A 17,738-nucleotide genomic window follows, 5' to 3' on the forward strand; every position below is an offset into this window, starting at 1 on the left:
TCACTTACAACATAATTAATTGCATGCAATAGCTTGATCAAAAATTTTGATAATTGCACTTTATAATTTTGTTGACCATCTACTTAAAAGAAAAATAATAAATTCTTTTTCTTTGTGTTTCAAGAAAGGACTTTAATAATTGCACTTTATAATTTTGTTGACCATCTACTTAAAAGAAAAATAATAAATTCTTTTTCTTTGTGTTTTAAGAAAGGTTTATTTGAGACTTTAACTACTGTTATTCAATGTGCACAAGTCATTTGTATCGATGAGTTAATATTGAGAAATAAGTCTACATTTAGGTTGCTCTAAATGTCTACTTAAATCTTGCTTTTAAGATGGTAATTCTTTCATAGCACATCATTTTTGTTTTTACTCATTTAAAAAATAATTTTATTTTAAATAAAATAATTTAATAAACACATATAAATTAACGTGCAATACACAAATATATTTAATAAATTATTTAACTAATTTAGTTTGTTTTTAAAATTTATCATGACTAATAATTTTATTAGACTATCAAACAATATGATTTTTTAAAAATTTAAAAATTAATAAAATTTATGCTATTTAATTTTATTTTCATGTTTTTAATCTATTTTTTATATTTATATATTAATCAATAACTAAACTTGAAAAATTAAAAATATCCATTATATTGTCAAATTATATGAATAATAATTTTGTAAAGTAGTTTATTTTCTGTAAAATAATAAAATATTAAAAATTAATATATTTTTTTCACTCATTATCATATAATTTTTAATGTATTTATATTAAAAATCATATTTAGTATTATGTTGACATAATAAATAGTATGCATTTTCTTAATTATGTTTAACTATATTCTTTTTAATTTATCATTTTAAATTTATTTATTTATTTTTATCTATCAGTCAATGAATAAAATAATAAATAAAAAATATGTATTATATATATATATATGTGATAGTTTTATGAATTAGTTTATTTTTAAAGAAATAAAAAATATTATTATTTTTCTTTAAAATATATTTCTTTATTTTTAAAATGTAATTCTTTTAAAATACTTTTAAACAAACTAACTTAATAAAGAACATAAACACGGCCATGTTTATTGGTTATTAGCATTTCTTGTGTTTTGGTCGAAGTCTCGGGTGAAAAACCGACCCGATACTAGGACCCAATCATCCCAACAGACTGGATACTGTTCAGTGGCGCAATTATCTGTATACAAGTTCAACTTGTAAGACTTAAGAGTGCTGTATATAAACTAGGAATCAATAGAGTTTGAGCACTGGAAGTTGATGAAAGGCAAGAAATGGATCCATCTCAGAATCAGAGATCAGCAGCAACAAACACACCCTCGCGCTCTTTCCAGTTCCACCCCGCTCGTGGCCCCATTCTCGATCTCTTCAACCTCTACTTAGGACTCACTGTACTTTCTTTTGCTCTCTTCTTCTTCTTCTTCTTCTTCTCTCTCACTTCTTTTCATTTTCCCAGCGAAACAGCCGCCAGAGACCCGAAGACTCACTCCGCGAACAACCGTAAGTCCGCGCACTTCAATTTTTGCGTTTTCTTTTTCCTTTTAAAATTTCTTGGAGAATAGGAGTTTATCGAAACGTATGCGCGTGCTTTCGTTATGCAACAACCGGTTTCACTGTTATATGCTTTATCCAAATGTGGTTATAGGTTTTTCGATATTGTAAAATCCAAATGCTTTTATTCTACACCTGCGTAATAATAATAATAATAATAATAATAATTATTATTATTATTATTATTGTTATAATTATGAATATGAATATTATTTTTGACGGCGTTCAGTTTTCTTAATCGCTTATTGTAGCTAGTGCTGAATGATTATTTTCGCTTTCAACTTTTTTTATTTTCTTGTTTCAGTGATGTGATATGTGTTTTGATTCTTGTGCTTTTCAGCTTCTTACTTTTTTCAATGTCGGAATGATTCATTTCAGGAACAAAACGCAGAAACGTGTACAAGCGCTTAATCGAGAGCTTCCTCCACCAAATGAGCAGTTCATTCTAGATTTTGAGCAACTCCAGAGCCAGTTTCCTGTGAGTTTGAAATTATGAGATGTAACTTTTTATGTCACGCTTTGTTGTTTAGTCTTTGCTTTGTCTTAATTGAAGAGAGAACATGACAATTTATTTTATTTCTTTCATATTTGTGAAGACAAACTATAGGAAAAATTGTTAAGAAGGGTTGAGCGATTATTAGTTTATACATATGCATGGCTTATTATAAAATATTATGATTTTGATTGATTCTTCTAGTTAGAAAAGCTGGTTGTTGTTATATATATGTTGATTGTGTTTTACTTTCAGGACCAAGATCAACTACGTTCTGTGACCGAAGCTATACTTATATCACTAGTTGTGCAGTGTAGTGGTCATGGGCCACGGGCAGAGTTTCTTCTTTTTGTGTTAAGAAGCTTATGTGGTATTGGGTGCATTGACTGGGATACGCTTCTTCCATCCCTTCTCTCTTCGGTTTCTTCGGCAGAATTGCCTGTTGGTCAACTGAGTCAAGCAGTGCCAACTGTTTCCTCGTCGAGCTTGTCACAGTCAGGAATGCTGCCACCTCCAAGCACGATTGCTAATTCTTCTAATTTTCAGTCTTCAAATCCTGCATCTCCTTTGACTTCTGTTCATACTATTGGTTCCCCCGCACAGCCAACGACTGAGCCATTAGCTTGTGCAGCTATGTCTCCGGTCAAATCATCTGATATTTCCTCCTCTGGACAACAATCTAAACTAAGAGGCAGTCCATCTGTTAGAAACAATGATATTAGTAATAGTAGCCTTCGCCAGCTATGTTGCAAGATTATTTTAACTGGTCTTGAATTTTGTCTAAAACCAGTGACATATGCTGAAATCTTCCACCATATGCTGAATTGGCTGGTGAATTGGGACCAGAGGCAACAGGGGGTTGAGGAATCTGATATAGTAAAATTGTGGAGACCTGACAAAGCTGTAATTGCATGGCTACACAGTTGTTTGGATGTGATCTGGCTTTTAGTTGATGAGGGAAAATGTCGGGTGCCTTTTTATGAATTATTACGTAGTGATTTGCAATTCATAGAGAATATACCTGATGATGAAGCATTGTTTACACTTATCTTGGAGATCCACAGGAGACGAGATATGATGGCTATGCACATGCAAATGTTAGATCAGCATCTTCATTGCCCTACCTTTGGGACTCATCGGATTCTGAATCAGACAACACCTAACGTTTCAGGTGAAGCAGTAACACACCTGCGGCTATCACCAATTACATATTTAAGCGTACTTGGAGAACCATTGCATGGAGAGGTGATGAATCTTATTTCTATTTCAAGAAACTATTATTGATGTATGAGCATGTATTTAGATACTCTGATACTACCATGTTGTTTGGGAAAATTGTCATCGAACCACTTAACATGCATATGCTATTGTGACTTTGATAACTTTGATAGTGCTCTTCTTACTCATGGTATCTAGTAACTCAGACATTGTTTTAATTACAATAGCCCTTTCTATCTCTTGTTAAAAAGAAAAAAAAAATAATGATAGTTTTTGGCTCCATTACCAGTACTGAAATGTTCATTATAATTTTTTAAGGCAATGGTGGTTAGACAAGTATCCACTTGGTCAACAAGGGTAGCACACCAAATAACAAATTCGCTGAAAAGTTATTTTAATTAAGGGCCTAGGAATGGTGCTCATAACTCTGATAGATTTAGTTTCAGTTATGAGCAATGTAGCCCACCAAAATTTTGTGTACATTTTAGTTCTCTTGTAGCTTTTTGGTACTTATAGAAAGAAATGGATGTGTAAAGCAATGGATCCGTTTATGAAGAGAATTGCTCTAGTGAATCTCATTGCTTGTTCATTTTGGTTTAGGACATCAATAAGTTAAATATGATACTCATGCTTTCATTTTCATATCTGTAAAAGATATGTTGATAATTAATTTATATTAATGTGTTACATTTGCATATCAATGATCACATTTTACAAAAGATACATGCGATCATATCTTTCCCTTATCCAAGTAGCCAAGTCAGAATGTTTCTCCCACTCTGAACACCCAAAAATTTACATACTTTACCCCCAATCCAAGTTAGAATTTCACAAAAAGATTAGTAGTTGTATCCAATAGAAATATAGAACTATCACAAAGAGAAGGCTCCGCCTTTACATAATTTCCTACTAAGTTTCTAACCGTGTCACACTCATCTCCTCCGTCCCCATCATTTAGAAAAAGCATAACTTCTAAGTTTGATTCATCAAGAGATAACTCAGCCAATTCAAGAAATTATCACCATCATCAAGTGGATCATGCACATCTCCACTAATGTCCCACATCCTAGTCTCTCTTTCAGTATACTTTTCTTCTTTCTTAGACAAAAGACAAAGCTTGGAATGCCACATAAACCAAATCCTCAGTCCTTTCTAGATCCATTTTGTTTCTCTTGAAAGAATGAATGAGAGTACATACTCCAATTCCTCAGCAAGATGAGGAACAATGCTGTACAAGAAGCTTCAAGACAAGTTTTTGAAGTAAAGGGGTAGAAGATTCATGCATTACCCACCAAGATTTTGGGTCCAATGTCCACCTATCTTCAATTAATCAAAAGAAGCAAAGTCACCTGCACTTGATGAGAAATTAGAGAATTCAACAAAATTTTTTTTTTTTTCCTCAGCATTAGGAAAATATCTCTTTAGAAATTTATTCTTTTCTCTCGAAATTTCATCATCTTGATGTGGAGGAACCCTATTTGGAGCTTCTCCTAAGCCATTCTTCACTATAATACCTATATATGATAAAAAATTGTTATACTATGACTTCTATTCAATGAATAGGCTAAGCAATGAAGTGGAGTACAACCCTTGCTCCACCTAAAATTCAATATATTATGAACCACATCATAAAAATTGGAAACCTCATTTGCTTCCTTTCTCTCATGCCTATATATGATTGTCTTCACTTTTTCAATCTTGGTATCCCACATTTCATAGACCAAATGAATAGTAGAAGCATCCGTGTCACATTTTCTAAGCATGCTATATATAGGATCTATGAAAGAAAGAATATAGTCTAATTTATTCCACCATATATCATTTAAAATAAATTCTTTCACATGTGCAGCTTTGCCAACATCATCTTCTCTATAACTATTCTATTGATCACTAATGGCCATATTTTGCAAAGCACATATTAGCAACTTCAATCTTTTTAGCATGACAACCATTGATGCAAAGCAAATTTTAGCAATAAAAAGCAATTTAAGAGAAGAAAACTCATTAAAATAGCTAATCTCATTGAATGAGTCATTATGAAAGTCTTGATAAAACATGTTTCATCAACTATTTCAGTTATCCAATGGCACTCATTGAAAACATTTTCATTTCCACCAATATTTCAAGTTGCACATGTTTTTCAATGCTAGATTCAAAGTATGAACCACACAAGGGGTCCAAAACTCATAAGGAAACACAACTTCAATTAACATCTTGGCTGCCTTACAAGTAGGAGCATTATTGGTTATGATTTGAACATTTTAGGCCCCACCTCATTAATTACATCCTTTATTATGCTGGCCATGTAGTGTTTGTTCTTGTACTCCTTAGAATCATCAACAGCCTTAAAAAATATTGGCCCTCCTTCACTTAAAATTTATCAATGGCCTTCTTTGAACATGTCCATCCATTAGCAACTAATGTAACTACTTTTATAAGCCATAAATATTTTATAGGTTGGAGAAACCTTTCAATATGAGATGTCTCTTGTTGTACAAGACTAGTTCTTAAAGCATTATAACTAGAAGGAAGGAAATCACTAAAATCGTGGTCGGCAGCAAATGAATAAGAGCTAACATAGTAAGGATTTCTAGCAAGATGAAATGATAAGCCAGTTGAATAAAACTTTCTTTCTGTCTTTGCCCAAGTTGATTTCTTTCCTCAACATTGAAAGCTTTTTCTATTGTACCACTTCCTGTTTTTCTTCTTTTCTGGGATAAGGTTGTTGGAATAAAGGTAATTTGTCAGTAGTTAGTGGGACATTCTTAGGTTTTATTCTATTCTTAGCTTCTTCATTAGTTCTTTTTAAATCAACCAAGTACTCAACAATAGCCTTAGGAAAAATAGCAACACTAGCACCAAAACAATGTTATCAGTGGCAGATGGCAAGTCATGGCTGAAAGCCAAAAAACTGCCATAAAATTATGGTGGATTCCATGGCGAGTTATGGCAAATATAATAAAATATATAAAAAATATTATAGGTCATAAGAAATGATAAAGAGGAAAGCTAAAAGAAAAAGAGAAATTACTTGAGAAAAAAAGATAAAAATAGAGCCATGGGAGAGGGAAAATTGAAATAAGGAAAACTGAAAGATGGAGAGGAAAAACTGAAATAAAGTAAAAATGAAAGAGGGAGAGTGAGAAACAAAAAAAAAAGCTATTGGGAAAAATGGAGGATTCAAAGATGGAGGTAGTAGTGGGTGCCCTGAGTTGTGGCAGCAATAGTCACCAGAGACTAATGAACGTTGAGGAAGAACAGGGGTGGAGTGAGACTGTGAGAGTGAGGACGAAGAACTTAGATGAAGCAAAAAGATGAAGGCACGAAGCAGAAACATGAAGAAGAGAGATGAAGATGTGAGACAAAGAAGAGAGAGGTAGAGCGGTTGCATGATTTAGGATTTGAGTTCATGGGTTGTCTCTTTGGATCGGGACAGGTCAATGACCCAACCCATTGTTTGAGACCATTTTAGATGACTACATATCCTCTACACTCCCCTTGTGTAACAAAGTAAGGTGGTTGCTCCATATAGAGCTCCTCTTCTAAATCTCCAAGGAGAAAAACATTTTTAATGTCTAATAGGTATAATGGCAAATGTCGCATTGCTGCCATAGAGAGAGGGAGAGGAATAGAGGCCATTTTTGCCACAAGAGAGAATATATAACTATAATCCAGTGAAATACTTGGGTATAACCCTTAGCCACCAAGTGAGCTTTCAATTGGTCAATTTGTCCATTTGGACCAACTTTGACAGTATAAACCCAATGGCACCCAACAATAGATATCCTAGGAGGAGAGGAAACAAGGGTCCATGTTTGATTGGATTCAAAAGCTGTCATCTCGTCAATCATACCCTATTGCCAACCTAGGTGGAAAGAGAACTGTGGAGACTTAGGAATAGAAATAGAAGAAAGAGCAGACAAAAGTATAGTGTAATGGTGAAAACAATGATAATTGAGGAAATAATAAATGGGATGAGGATTGCAAGTAGAATGTGTGTCTTTGCAAAAGTGCATAGGAAGATCATTCAGGGATTAGGAGGAGGATCTGAAGCAGGAGAAGAGAGTGGGGCAGGAGATGAGTCACATGATCTTTCTGTAGGAGGGATGTTAGGAGAGAGAGGTCACGGATGACCCTGATAAGTTATCAGGGTGGAGGACTAGAAAGCTTTGATATAGGTGATAGAACCAGCTTATCTATTGTAGATGTAGGAGGGATTGCAGGAAAGATACAAGGAATGGGAATAACTTGAGAGACAAACTTGGACCAGTGACGATGTAAAGTAAGGTGTATCTTCAAAAAAGGTGACACTGTTGACGTGTATAACCAAGGGAGGAAGGATAGTAACACCGATATCCCTTTTGAACTCTTGAGTACCCCAGAAAAATACACTTCACAACACGAGCATACAACTTATCAAGAGCTGGAGTAAGATCATGAACAAAACAGTTAGAACCAAGAACTTGTGGGGAAATATGAAACAAAGGTTCATCAGAAAACAATATGGAATGAGGGACCTTGTTTTGGACAGCTGCAGATGGTATTCTGTTTATTAACAAATTCTGCAGTAAGAACAGCATCACCTCGAAACTTTAAAGGAGCATTGGCATTTATGAGCATAGCATGTGCTGTTTCAATAATATGGCAATGTTTACATTCAGCAATACCATTTTGTTGAGGAGTATGGGGACTAGAAGACATGTATTCCCCCATTATTTGCTAAGAAAGAATTAAAGGGAGCAAAAAAGCACTCTTTTGAATTATCACTACATAGGATGCAATTAGAACGACCAAACTGATTTTGAATTTCTTTATAGAAATTTTGAAATACATTAAATTACTCTGATATTTCTTTAAATAAGAAAATCCACATGCATTTTGAAAACTCATCAATGAATGTAACAAAATGCCTATGCCCTAAAACAGTAGTAACACGACCTCCATGCAACTGAAAGAATAACATCAGAGGGAGATTGAACTTGTGACTGGACACTTTTAGGAAAAGAAGATTGGACATGCTTTCCAAGTTGACAAGACTCGCATTCTAAGGGCTCAAGAGAAGACAAATGAGGAACCATTTTCTTTAACTTTTTGAGACTTGGATGGCCCAACCGATGATGGAGGAGATTAGGAGACTCTGTAATAGCAACTGAGGAAGGAGATTGAAGGCAATAAAGCCCACATGACTCAGCCTATACCAATCATTTGCCCTGTACTCCAATCCTATATGAGAAAAGAATAAGAAAAGAAGGCTCTAGAATAATTTTGACTGTGTTAGACTACTAACAGAAATCAAATTAAAGTAAAAATTAGGAATGAAAAGGACAAAATCAAGAGAGAAAGATGGAGGAGGTGTGGCTTGACCAATGCCACTAGCTTTAGCTTTCAACTTGTCTGCAAGAGTAATGTAATGAGGGATTTTAGGTTGGGATAACTTGGAGAAAAGAAGTGGATTACCCGCAACATGATCAGAAGCACTCTAGTCCAAAATCCATGGACCAACAGATGAGGATTTAGAGAGAGACAGATTGTAGGATTACCAGTATGAGCAAGTGGGGCTGAGGATGAGGCCTGTAATGCCTTGTACTGCAAAAATTTCTTATAATCATTATTAGACAGCATAATTTGTTTGGTCTTCTTGGGCTCTGGCAGCTTTCCATCGTTGGAGGTCTGAGTCACATTGACTGAAGCCAATTAGTGATTAACATTTTTCATGGATATGGCCAAAACACATACAATAAGAGCACTGAGGGTGTTCTCCATAATGATCTCGACATCCTTGTCCCTTATTTGAGGATCCAAAACTACTTGAGTGGGACTTCATGATGTATATTTTTGATAGTCAAACTGTACAGAGGGTACGAAACCAAACAGAGGAAAGAATGGAATTAAATCTAATGATATCTCCCTGATTACATAATATACAGTAAATCTGGTATATGTAAATGCAAATCATATCTGAGATAAAATCAACTCAATCACATTTATATCATATCTGCTGGGATACTCTATAATCTTCACAATATCTCAACACTGTCCAATGTTCTGCACTCTTATTCTATTTTATTGGAATGTATTTTTTGTTATTGTGCATTTATTCCTTTTAATAACTAAAATGTACTGAACAGGTATGCAACTGTGGTTTATGACAACATACTTTAGCTAGTTGACATTTGATGAGAATTTGACATGAGTTGGTAAATTTGTCTCTTAATTCTGTCTATAGGATATTGCATCCTCTATTCAGAAGGGCAGTTTGGACTGGGAGAGAGCTGTACGTTGCATAAGGCATGCTCTTCGTACTACACCATCACCTGATTGGTGGAGACGTGTGCTGGTATTGGCTTCTTGCTATAGGCCTTCATCTCAAGTGCCTACTGCTGGTGCTGTTTTTTCTTCAGAGATGATCTGTGAGGCAACTATTGATAGAATTGTTGAACTATTGAAAATGACAAATTCAGGCAATAATATTTTATCTCTCTTTGTACATATATATGTGCTGAAGTAGTTTTAAATTACATCGTCTTGCTATGAGTTGGCCTTAAAATATCTTGCAGAGGGTGATGAGATTCTAAAATCTTCGTAATCCTTTCATTTGGTTGGTAATGGGCTTAAGTGCTCAATACTAGTAAACTAATTAGAAATTTAGCATTACTATAAAATTAGGCTATTAGGTTTATAATTAAAAGACTACAAATCAATAATACAGCTTAAGTGCTCGATACTTTAAGACTAACCAGGAGTCAAAGTCTGCCTTTGCATTATAGCTGCCTTCAGTTTCAATTCAAAGATTCTGTGTAAGCTCTCTGTGTAAGCTCTTTTATATATGATTAACTCAAATGTGATTTTATCTACCTCTTCTTAAGATGAACACAATCTTTCAATGCACTTGTATAGTTCATGTGTCACTTTAGGAACATATTCAATTCTTGGATTGGAATAATAATACTTAGGGTTTAAATAATGGCCTTAGAATGTAGGGGATGATGAAGTTGACATTTTCATCTTTGATCTATGCATTTCCATCTTTGATCTATGTATATATATTCTATTGCTTTTTTTTTTTTAAATTGTCTATAAGCCTTAGAACACTAAGTGGCCCCATATGACTTTAAGAGTGTACAAAACATCATTACAAAATTTAGGCATCAAAACAATGTCTTTTTTTCTCTTACCCTTAATCTCTTTGACTTCAACCAATCATTACAAGGAAAATATATTTCTAAGGTTGTGTTTTTATTTATGCAACCTTTGCAAGGTAAGAAATGTTGTTGCAAATTGGGTAACACCATGCCTAACTAATTCCTTTATATTTGTAAACTTTCGCCTCGTGTTCAGTTATAAGTAAATCCTACAAGTGAACATCCTCTTTGTGTGGTCTTTTTTAACTTTTTGAATCTTTACAATGTCTTCTAGCATCAAGTTCACACAATGGGCAGCACATGTCCAAAAAAATGTGATCTTTTGGCTGGTAAATATTTACCTAAGGCAACATTGAAAGAAATTATCTAAGTTAGAAACTAATAGACTTAGGTTTTTGTAATATGCATATGTAAGAATATCAAAATAAGACTCTTACCAACTAAGACATAGTTTACTACCGTTATTAATCAGCACTTGGATGATATTTTGCTCTCCAATCTCATCTGCAAAGGAATCCAACAACTCAAACAGCTTTTCCCTAGTTTTCACAAATCCAAAAGCATCTGCACTCTTAATAAACATAGTCCCATGTGTATATTTCACCATGTTAATCAATGTTCTATTTTTTAGTCCATGCATCCGTGTTAGATACCCAAAACAGAATAACACTGAATAGGACTTTTATTAACGCTTTCTAAAGAATATAACAAGAACAGCTGAAATACAATGGCAATCTTAGGATAATTCGAGAGTACTGTCTCTCCCTCCCTCGTAATGAATTTCTTATTCTTCCCTTCCTCACTAAACACTCTCACCCACCCTTTATAGGGTTCCAGATTACAATAGGCTGACATGGTTATATCTGTTTACAGTTATAACTAACTTCTATTTCCGGTTTTAGCTTTCCTTTGGTAGACCTTCTTTATTATGGGGCGTGGTTTATGCCTATCAATACCCGGCGCCAAAAGTTTCACCTTGTCCTCAAGGTCAAAGGACGGAAAAGCTTCTTGTACCCTTGCAGCTGATTCCCAGCTATTTTCGCATAAAGGCAGGTCTTGCCACTGTATCAAGACTTCCACCTCGCCCCCTATCGTTTCACGCACTTCCAATACGTTTTGTGGACAAACTAGCAGCTCCTGGTCTTCTGTCAACATTTTTGGTAGAGGTTGAGTTTGTACTGGTGGGCCCACTCTTTTCTTCAGTAATGATACGTGGAAAACTGGATGAATTTTGCTGTCTGGAGGTAATTCCAACTTGTAAGCCACCTGCCCTATTTTAGCTATAACCTTGAAGGGGCCATAGAAGCGAGGACTCAGTTTTTCATTTAGTCTCTTAGACATAGATTTTCTTTTGTAGGGTTGGATCTTCAAAAACACCCAGTCCCCTTCTTGGAACTCTTCATCTCTTCTATGCTTATTAGCATGTATGCGCATGGCATCTTGGGCTTTAAGGAGGTTGTTTCTTAGTTCGTCCAACAACTCATCACGGTTCTGCACCAACTGGTTGACCTCCTCCATTTGGGATGGAGTCACAGACCCCTTGAGAAGGGATGGAGGGTCAATTCCATATAGGGCCTGAAATGGGGTCATTTTGCTAGAGGCATTGTAATTAGTGTTGAACCAGTATTCTGCCCAAGCTAAGCACGATGTCCAATTTTTGGGCCTTGTCCCGGTTAGACATCGTAGGTACACCTCCACACTCCTGTTTACTACCTTAGTTTGGCCATCCAATTGTGGGTGGTAAGCCGAACTGAATTTCAACTCCGTGCCAACTGCTTTGAACAAACTTTTCCAAAAATTGCTCATAAACATTGAATCTCTATCCGAAACAATAGAGCTAAGGAAGCCATGTAGTCTCAATATTTCTTGTACAAAGATTGCTGCCACTTCTCCTGCTGTATAAGGATGGCCCAATGGTAGAAAATGAGTGTACTTCGTTAGTCTATCTACCACAACAAGGATAGTATCTTTTCCTTTAGACTTCGGTAATCCTCCGACGAAGTCCATAGAAATGTCCCTCCATACTGCTGTAGGGATGGGTAAGGGCTGCAGTAACCCTGCTGGAGTCAGAGTGGAGTATTTGTTTCTCTGGCATACATCACATGCTGCCACAAATTCCTTGATGTCTTTCTTCATGCCTTCCCAATAAACTATATTTGCAATTCTCTTGAAGGTTCTTAAGTATCCGGAATGTCCCCCTATTAAAGAGGAATGAAATTCCTTTAGAATGATGGGAATTTTAGCGGAAGCTTTAGGGAGTACTAAATTGTTTTTATAGAACAACTTGTGGTCTCTCAAGGTGTATCCAGGATGAGAAGTGTTGTTCAGCACTAGATCCTGTATAATGGTTTTCAGTTTGGCATCTTGTTGTATTTCCTCTTGCCACTCTTCCCAATCTGCCATTTGTAGGACAGATAAGGAGTAATATGAGCTCCTGCAGGACAAAGCATCTGCGGCCGTGTTCTCTCTCCCTGGCTTATACTGAACTTCGAAGTCATACCCAAACAGCTTTGAAATCCATCTGAATTGTTCTTCTGCCCATAGCCTCTGATCCGTAAGGAATTTTAAGCTTTTTTGATCCGTTTGTATGATGAAGTGAGTTCCCAGCAAACAATGCCTCCATTTCTGAACAGCTTTAACCACTGCCATCAACTCTCTTTCATAGACTGACTTCCTTTGATTTCTGTCAGATAAGGTAGTGCTCCAGAAGGCTAGAGGCTTTCCCTCTTGGAGCAAAACAGCCCCTAATCCTATCCCTGACGCATCAGTTTCCAAGATGAAGGTTTTGGAAAAATTTGGGACACTCGGGACTGGGAGTATGGTCATGGCCTGCTTTAGTTTATCAAAAGCATCTTGGGCTTCTTTACTCCACATAAAGCTGTCCTTCTTTAAGAGTTGAGTGAGGGGTTTTGTGATCAGACCATACCGTTGCACAAATCTCTGATAGTACCCCGTTAAACCCAAGAATCCTTTGAGGCCTTTCACGTTTTTTGGTTGGGGCCATAGCCACATAGCTTCCACCTTTTTTGGGTCAGCTGCTACAGTGCCTGCCGATATAATGTGACCCGAGTATTCCAGTGTGGCTTGGCCAAAGGTGCATTTCCTTTGATTGACCTTCAGTTCATGCTTTAGCAGTAAATTTAATACCTCGGTTAAGTGCTGAGTGTCTACTGTAGATAAGGATATCATCAAAAAATACTAGCACACAGGTTCGTAACAGAGGTCTGAGGACTTCATTCATCAAGGATTGGAAGGTTGAGAGTGCATTAGTAAGCCCGAAGGGCATTACCACAAATTCATAGTGACCTTCGTGGGTTCTGAAAGCTGTCTTCTCTATATCCTCGCTTCTCATTCTAATTTGATGGTATCCGGACCTTAGGTCCAGTTTTGAAAAAATTGTAGCATTCCCCAATTCGTCCAGCAATTTGTCAATGATGGGTATAGGAAATTTGTTAGGTATGGTTACCTTTTTAAGCGCTTTATAGTCCACACAAAATTGCCAACTTCCATCCTTTTTCTTTACCAAAATCACAAGGCTAGTGTATGGGCTTAAACCATATCTCACAATTCCTGCTTCCAGCATTTCCTTCACCATTTTTTCAATTTCCGATTTTTGATAATGAGGGTACCTATATGGGCGGATATTAGGAATAACAGCTCTCTCTTGTAGGTGTATGGCATGATCATGCTTCCTTGCTGGTGGTAATGTTGTTGGTGCCTCAAATAGCTCCTGAATAGGACTTTTATTAATGCTTTCTAAAGAATACAACAAGAACAGCTGAATTACAATGGCAATCTCAGGATAATTCGAGAGTCCTGTCTCTCCCTCCCTCGTAATGAATTTCTTATTCTTCCCTTCCTCACTAAACACTCTCACCCACCCTTTATAGGGTTCCAGATTACAATAGGCTGACATGGTTATATCTGTTTACAGTTATAACTAACTTCTATTTCCGGTTAGCTTTCCTTTGATAGACCTTCATTATTATGGTTCGTGGTTTATGCCTATCAATCCGACATAATAGAACAACCAAAGTTCACTCATTCTTCTTTGAAAAGCTTCATCATTTCCTTTGTTAACTCCACTTCCTTTATAAGTAAATGGAATTCTCATCTCATGATAGCTTGGTGGTTTTAGGTGTGGAGTGTAATTTACAATTGCCTCAACCATAAACTTGAAGCTTATAGACTGCACAACATTGAGAGGGATTGAATTTATGTAAAAACACCTAGCAATGTATTGAATTGTTCTAGCCCTTGCTTCTTTAATAAAATGCCTTGTGAGGGATTTAACATCTTGGAACACTGATTTTTGGGCATGTGAAGAATGGTGGGGAAAGGAATGCTTTGCAGTTTTTGGTCACGAGACGGGCTAGTGTTGTTGGTGATGAGACCACCTTGCAGCCAATGCTTGAAATGGGACTGTATTTAGGGGAAAAATTATGGTCTTTTTACTCAAAGAAAAGGGAAAGTTGCGAGCACCAGTTTTTTGGCCATGTTTACTGATTTGAACAGTAAAATTACATCGTTCTTGGCCAACTCAGCTTTCAACTTATCACTTAATGTGACATATTAGTATTTTGTTACTGTATGTTGGCAATGTCTGGCTTGAAGGACTAAAATGGCGGACGGAGATAGAAATTAGGAACTAACGTGATATTTTTAAAATTTAAGGGACTAGAATGCTTGACGCTTGTTGTTTCAGGAACTAAAATCAGAGTTTAGTCATAATTTTATACAAACATAATTTAGAACTAACAAATAGTTAACTAGAGACCAAAACTTAGTCTCTTTCTTAATTTAGCATATAGGTAAAACTGAAAGCAAGAAATTTTATTTCATTTTGGTTGCAAACAGAGTGGAAAAGGGTAAAATACCTCAACTAATGGAGTCTGAAAACAGTGAACTTATAAGCTTACAAAGGAGAAGAGTGATGAGAACCACCACCAAGCACCAAGCACCAAGCACCAACCACTAACAGGCCCCGAGCCCACAGCCCCTAACCACAAACTGAGTAAGTTGTAGCAGATTTCAAAACCGAGACACTAGAAACTTGCAGCAATGACAATAAAATAACTTTCAACAGATACGAGAACACCCCCAATCATGTCACCAACCACTGTTGAGTCAAGAAGAGGCAACCCACAACCACCGACCACTAACCAAAAGAGTTGTAGCAAAGTCTGAAAACAAAGATGCTATTGGCTTAGAGCAGAGAAGGGTGATGAGAAGTGGAGTTTGAAAACAGTGACAGACCCATGACCACTGACGATCATCATCATAGGTGCAGCAAAGAGGGAGTGAAAGACATTGAGTTTAGAGAACAAAAATGGAAAAGGAAGAAGTGTGTGGAAGAAGTTGGAGAATACAAGCTGTTCTGCGTTGAAGAATACATTATTACTGTCCATGAGGTGTCCACATGTGTCCCATGCGTGTTGGGGAGGCATCAGTGTCAGAAATGTGTCCGACACTGATATCTCTTTGGGCAGCAGTCTTCGTGCTTTATTTTACTTACTGCTGTTTGGGTGTTTTTGTGATCTCAGATTTGCATAGATTTAAAGTTTTTCTGCAAATTATACTTATATCTATCCCTACCCCCTTTTGTTTTAGTTATTTTCTTGTATTAAGTCACATCCGTTTTGGAGGATTTCTTTCCATCAGTCTTGGAGGATTTAAGATATAAGGAAACTAACTCCCTTATATCTCAAGTGAGTTACTCTTGGGTGAGGGTGACGAACAATAAAGGCAAGGGCTCTAACCTCACTATACCCTTTCTTTATTTAATGCACGAGCAACTATCTTCATTAATTGTAAAGCTAGAGAAGAGAGGGATCACCCCTACTTCCTCATCTCAAGGTGAGCCCTCTCATATCGGAGCATTTAAGATGCTTTCTTGTTCTGCCATGAGGGTAGCACATAATAAAGCGTACTGATGGGGCAGTCAATCTCTTGTAAGTTGAGTGAGTGCTTCATAGATGTGGAGCACAAACGAGGAAGTCTTAACTATTATTTACTTGATGTTGTCTTACTTAACTATAAGTCTAGTGATTGAACCTCAGGTGAGGGGAATGAACAATTAAGATAAGGAGCTAAGTAGCTGATGAGAGACCTCTACCTTTTCTAAACCTTAGAGCAAGCCCTTAGTAACAAGGGCAATTTCCCTAGAGCTTACTTCCTTATCTAAGAGTAAGTGTAAGCTCTAGCCTTAACTACAAGGTAAAACCTTGTTAACACCCCTAGTATTCACCCTTTTCTGTTTAATGAAAATCTTTTTCATGCTTAAAAATGGCCATACAGATTCTTTTAAGCATTTTTTTTGGGGGGGGGGGGATAGGAATAGGAATTTTCTTATTTTTATTGGCGTATCTTTTCCTTTACAGCAGTTTTGTTCTAAGATTTTGTTTTTGGCTGCTCTTTGGTGCTCTGCTTATGTTTGCTATAAGAGCATTACTGTTCTAGGAAATTTTTTTTAATCATATTTCAATATCTGATTCTTTCTGAATATATCTTGCAGAGATAAACTGCTGGCAGGACTGGCTGGTCTTCTCTGATATTTTCTATTTTCTCATCAAAAGTGGGTGCATTGATTTTGTTGATTTTGTGGACAAGCTGGTTTCACGTCTTACAGATGGTGATCATCAATTACTTAAGACAAACCATGTGACATGGCTGCTTGCACAGATAATTCGAATTGAGTTGGTCATGAATGCTTTGAATTCAGATTCTAGAAAGGTGGTTAATTAAATGTAAAGCTTTGTTATTTTATCTTGCTGTCATGATGCACAGATAAAGAAAATTATAGTTCTTTATATTTTCCTTGTGATCCAAAAATAAATTCATTTTTGATGTCCCAAATGCGTTTTATCAATTGCATATTTACTCTGGAAGGGTAGTCCAAAGCCTTCTCAAGAAATGAACATTTATCATATCTGAACTTTATATTTTTGTAACTATTTAATGGAATAGTTTATGCGGGAAATAATAGTTAAGGTGATGTGTTTTAGCAATTTCATGAAATTATGTTGTGCTAGTGTTAATGTGGAAGTTGATGGGTAATATGGCACTGCATGATAGGTGGAGACGACCAGAAAGATTTTGTCATTCCATAGAGAAGACAGAAGTTCTGATCCTAATAATCCTCAAAGTATCTTGCTTGATTTTGTGAGCAGTTGTCAAAATTTACGTATTTGGTCACTGAACACATCAACCAGAGAATATCTGAACAATGAACAGCTTCAAAAAGGAAAGCAAATAGATGAATGGTGGAGACAAGCAAGCAAAGGTTGATTAAAACATGATCATTTC

The 17,738-nt window shown here is 36.1% G+C and overlaps 1 protein-coding gene across 2 annotated transcripts in view; it reads left to right on the forward strand.

Moving 5' to 3' along the window:
* Positions 1 to 1,273: 1,273 nt before the first annotated feature.
* Positions 1,274 to 17,738, forward strand: part of LOC113868444 (mediator of RNA polymerase II transcription subunit 23) — a 39,047-nt gene continuing 22,582 nt past the window's right edge. The window contains exons 1-7 of one of the 2 annotated variants that reach the window (XM_027504028.1): positions 1,274 to 1,420; positions 1,486 to 1,529; positions 1,959 to 2,058; positions 2,329 to 3,318; positions 9,518 to 9,752; positions 16,948 to 17,165; positions 17,508 to 17,715. In XM_027504028.1, the coding sequence (XP_027359829.1) occupies positions 1,304 to 1,420; positions 1,486 to 1,529; positions 1,959 to 2,058; positions 2,329 to 3,318; positions 9,518 to 9,752; positions 16,948 to 17,165; positions 17,508 to 17,715 (1,912 nt within the window). In that variant the 5' untranslated portion in view covers positions 1,274 to 1,303. The remainder of the gene's footprint in view (positions 1,421 to 1,485; positions 1,530 to 1,958; positions 2,059 to 2,328; positions 3,319 to 9,517; positions 9,753 to 16,947; positions 17,166 to 17,507; positions 17,716 to 17,738) is intronic. The other variant, XM_027504029.1, reaches the window with a different exon arrangement.

Source organism: Abrus precatorius, unplaced genomic scaffold, assembly GCF_003935025.1.
Source record: "Abrus precatorius isolate BTA unplaced genomic scaffold, Abrus_2018 Scaffold6, whole genome shotgun sequence".
In the NCBI taxonomy this organism is placed as follows: domain Eukaryota; kingdom Viridiplantae; phylum Streptophyta; class Magnoliopsida; order Fabales; family Fabaceae; genus Abrus; species Abrus precatorius.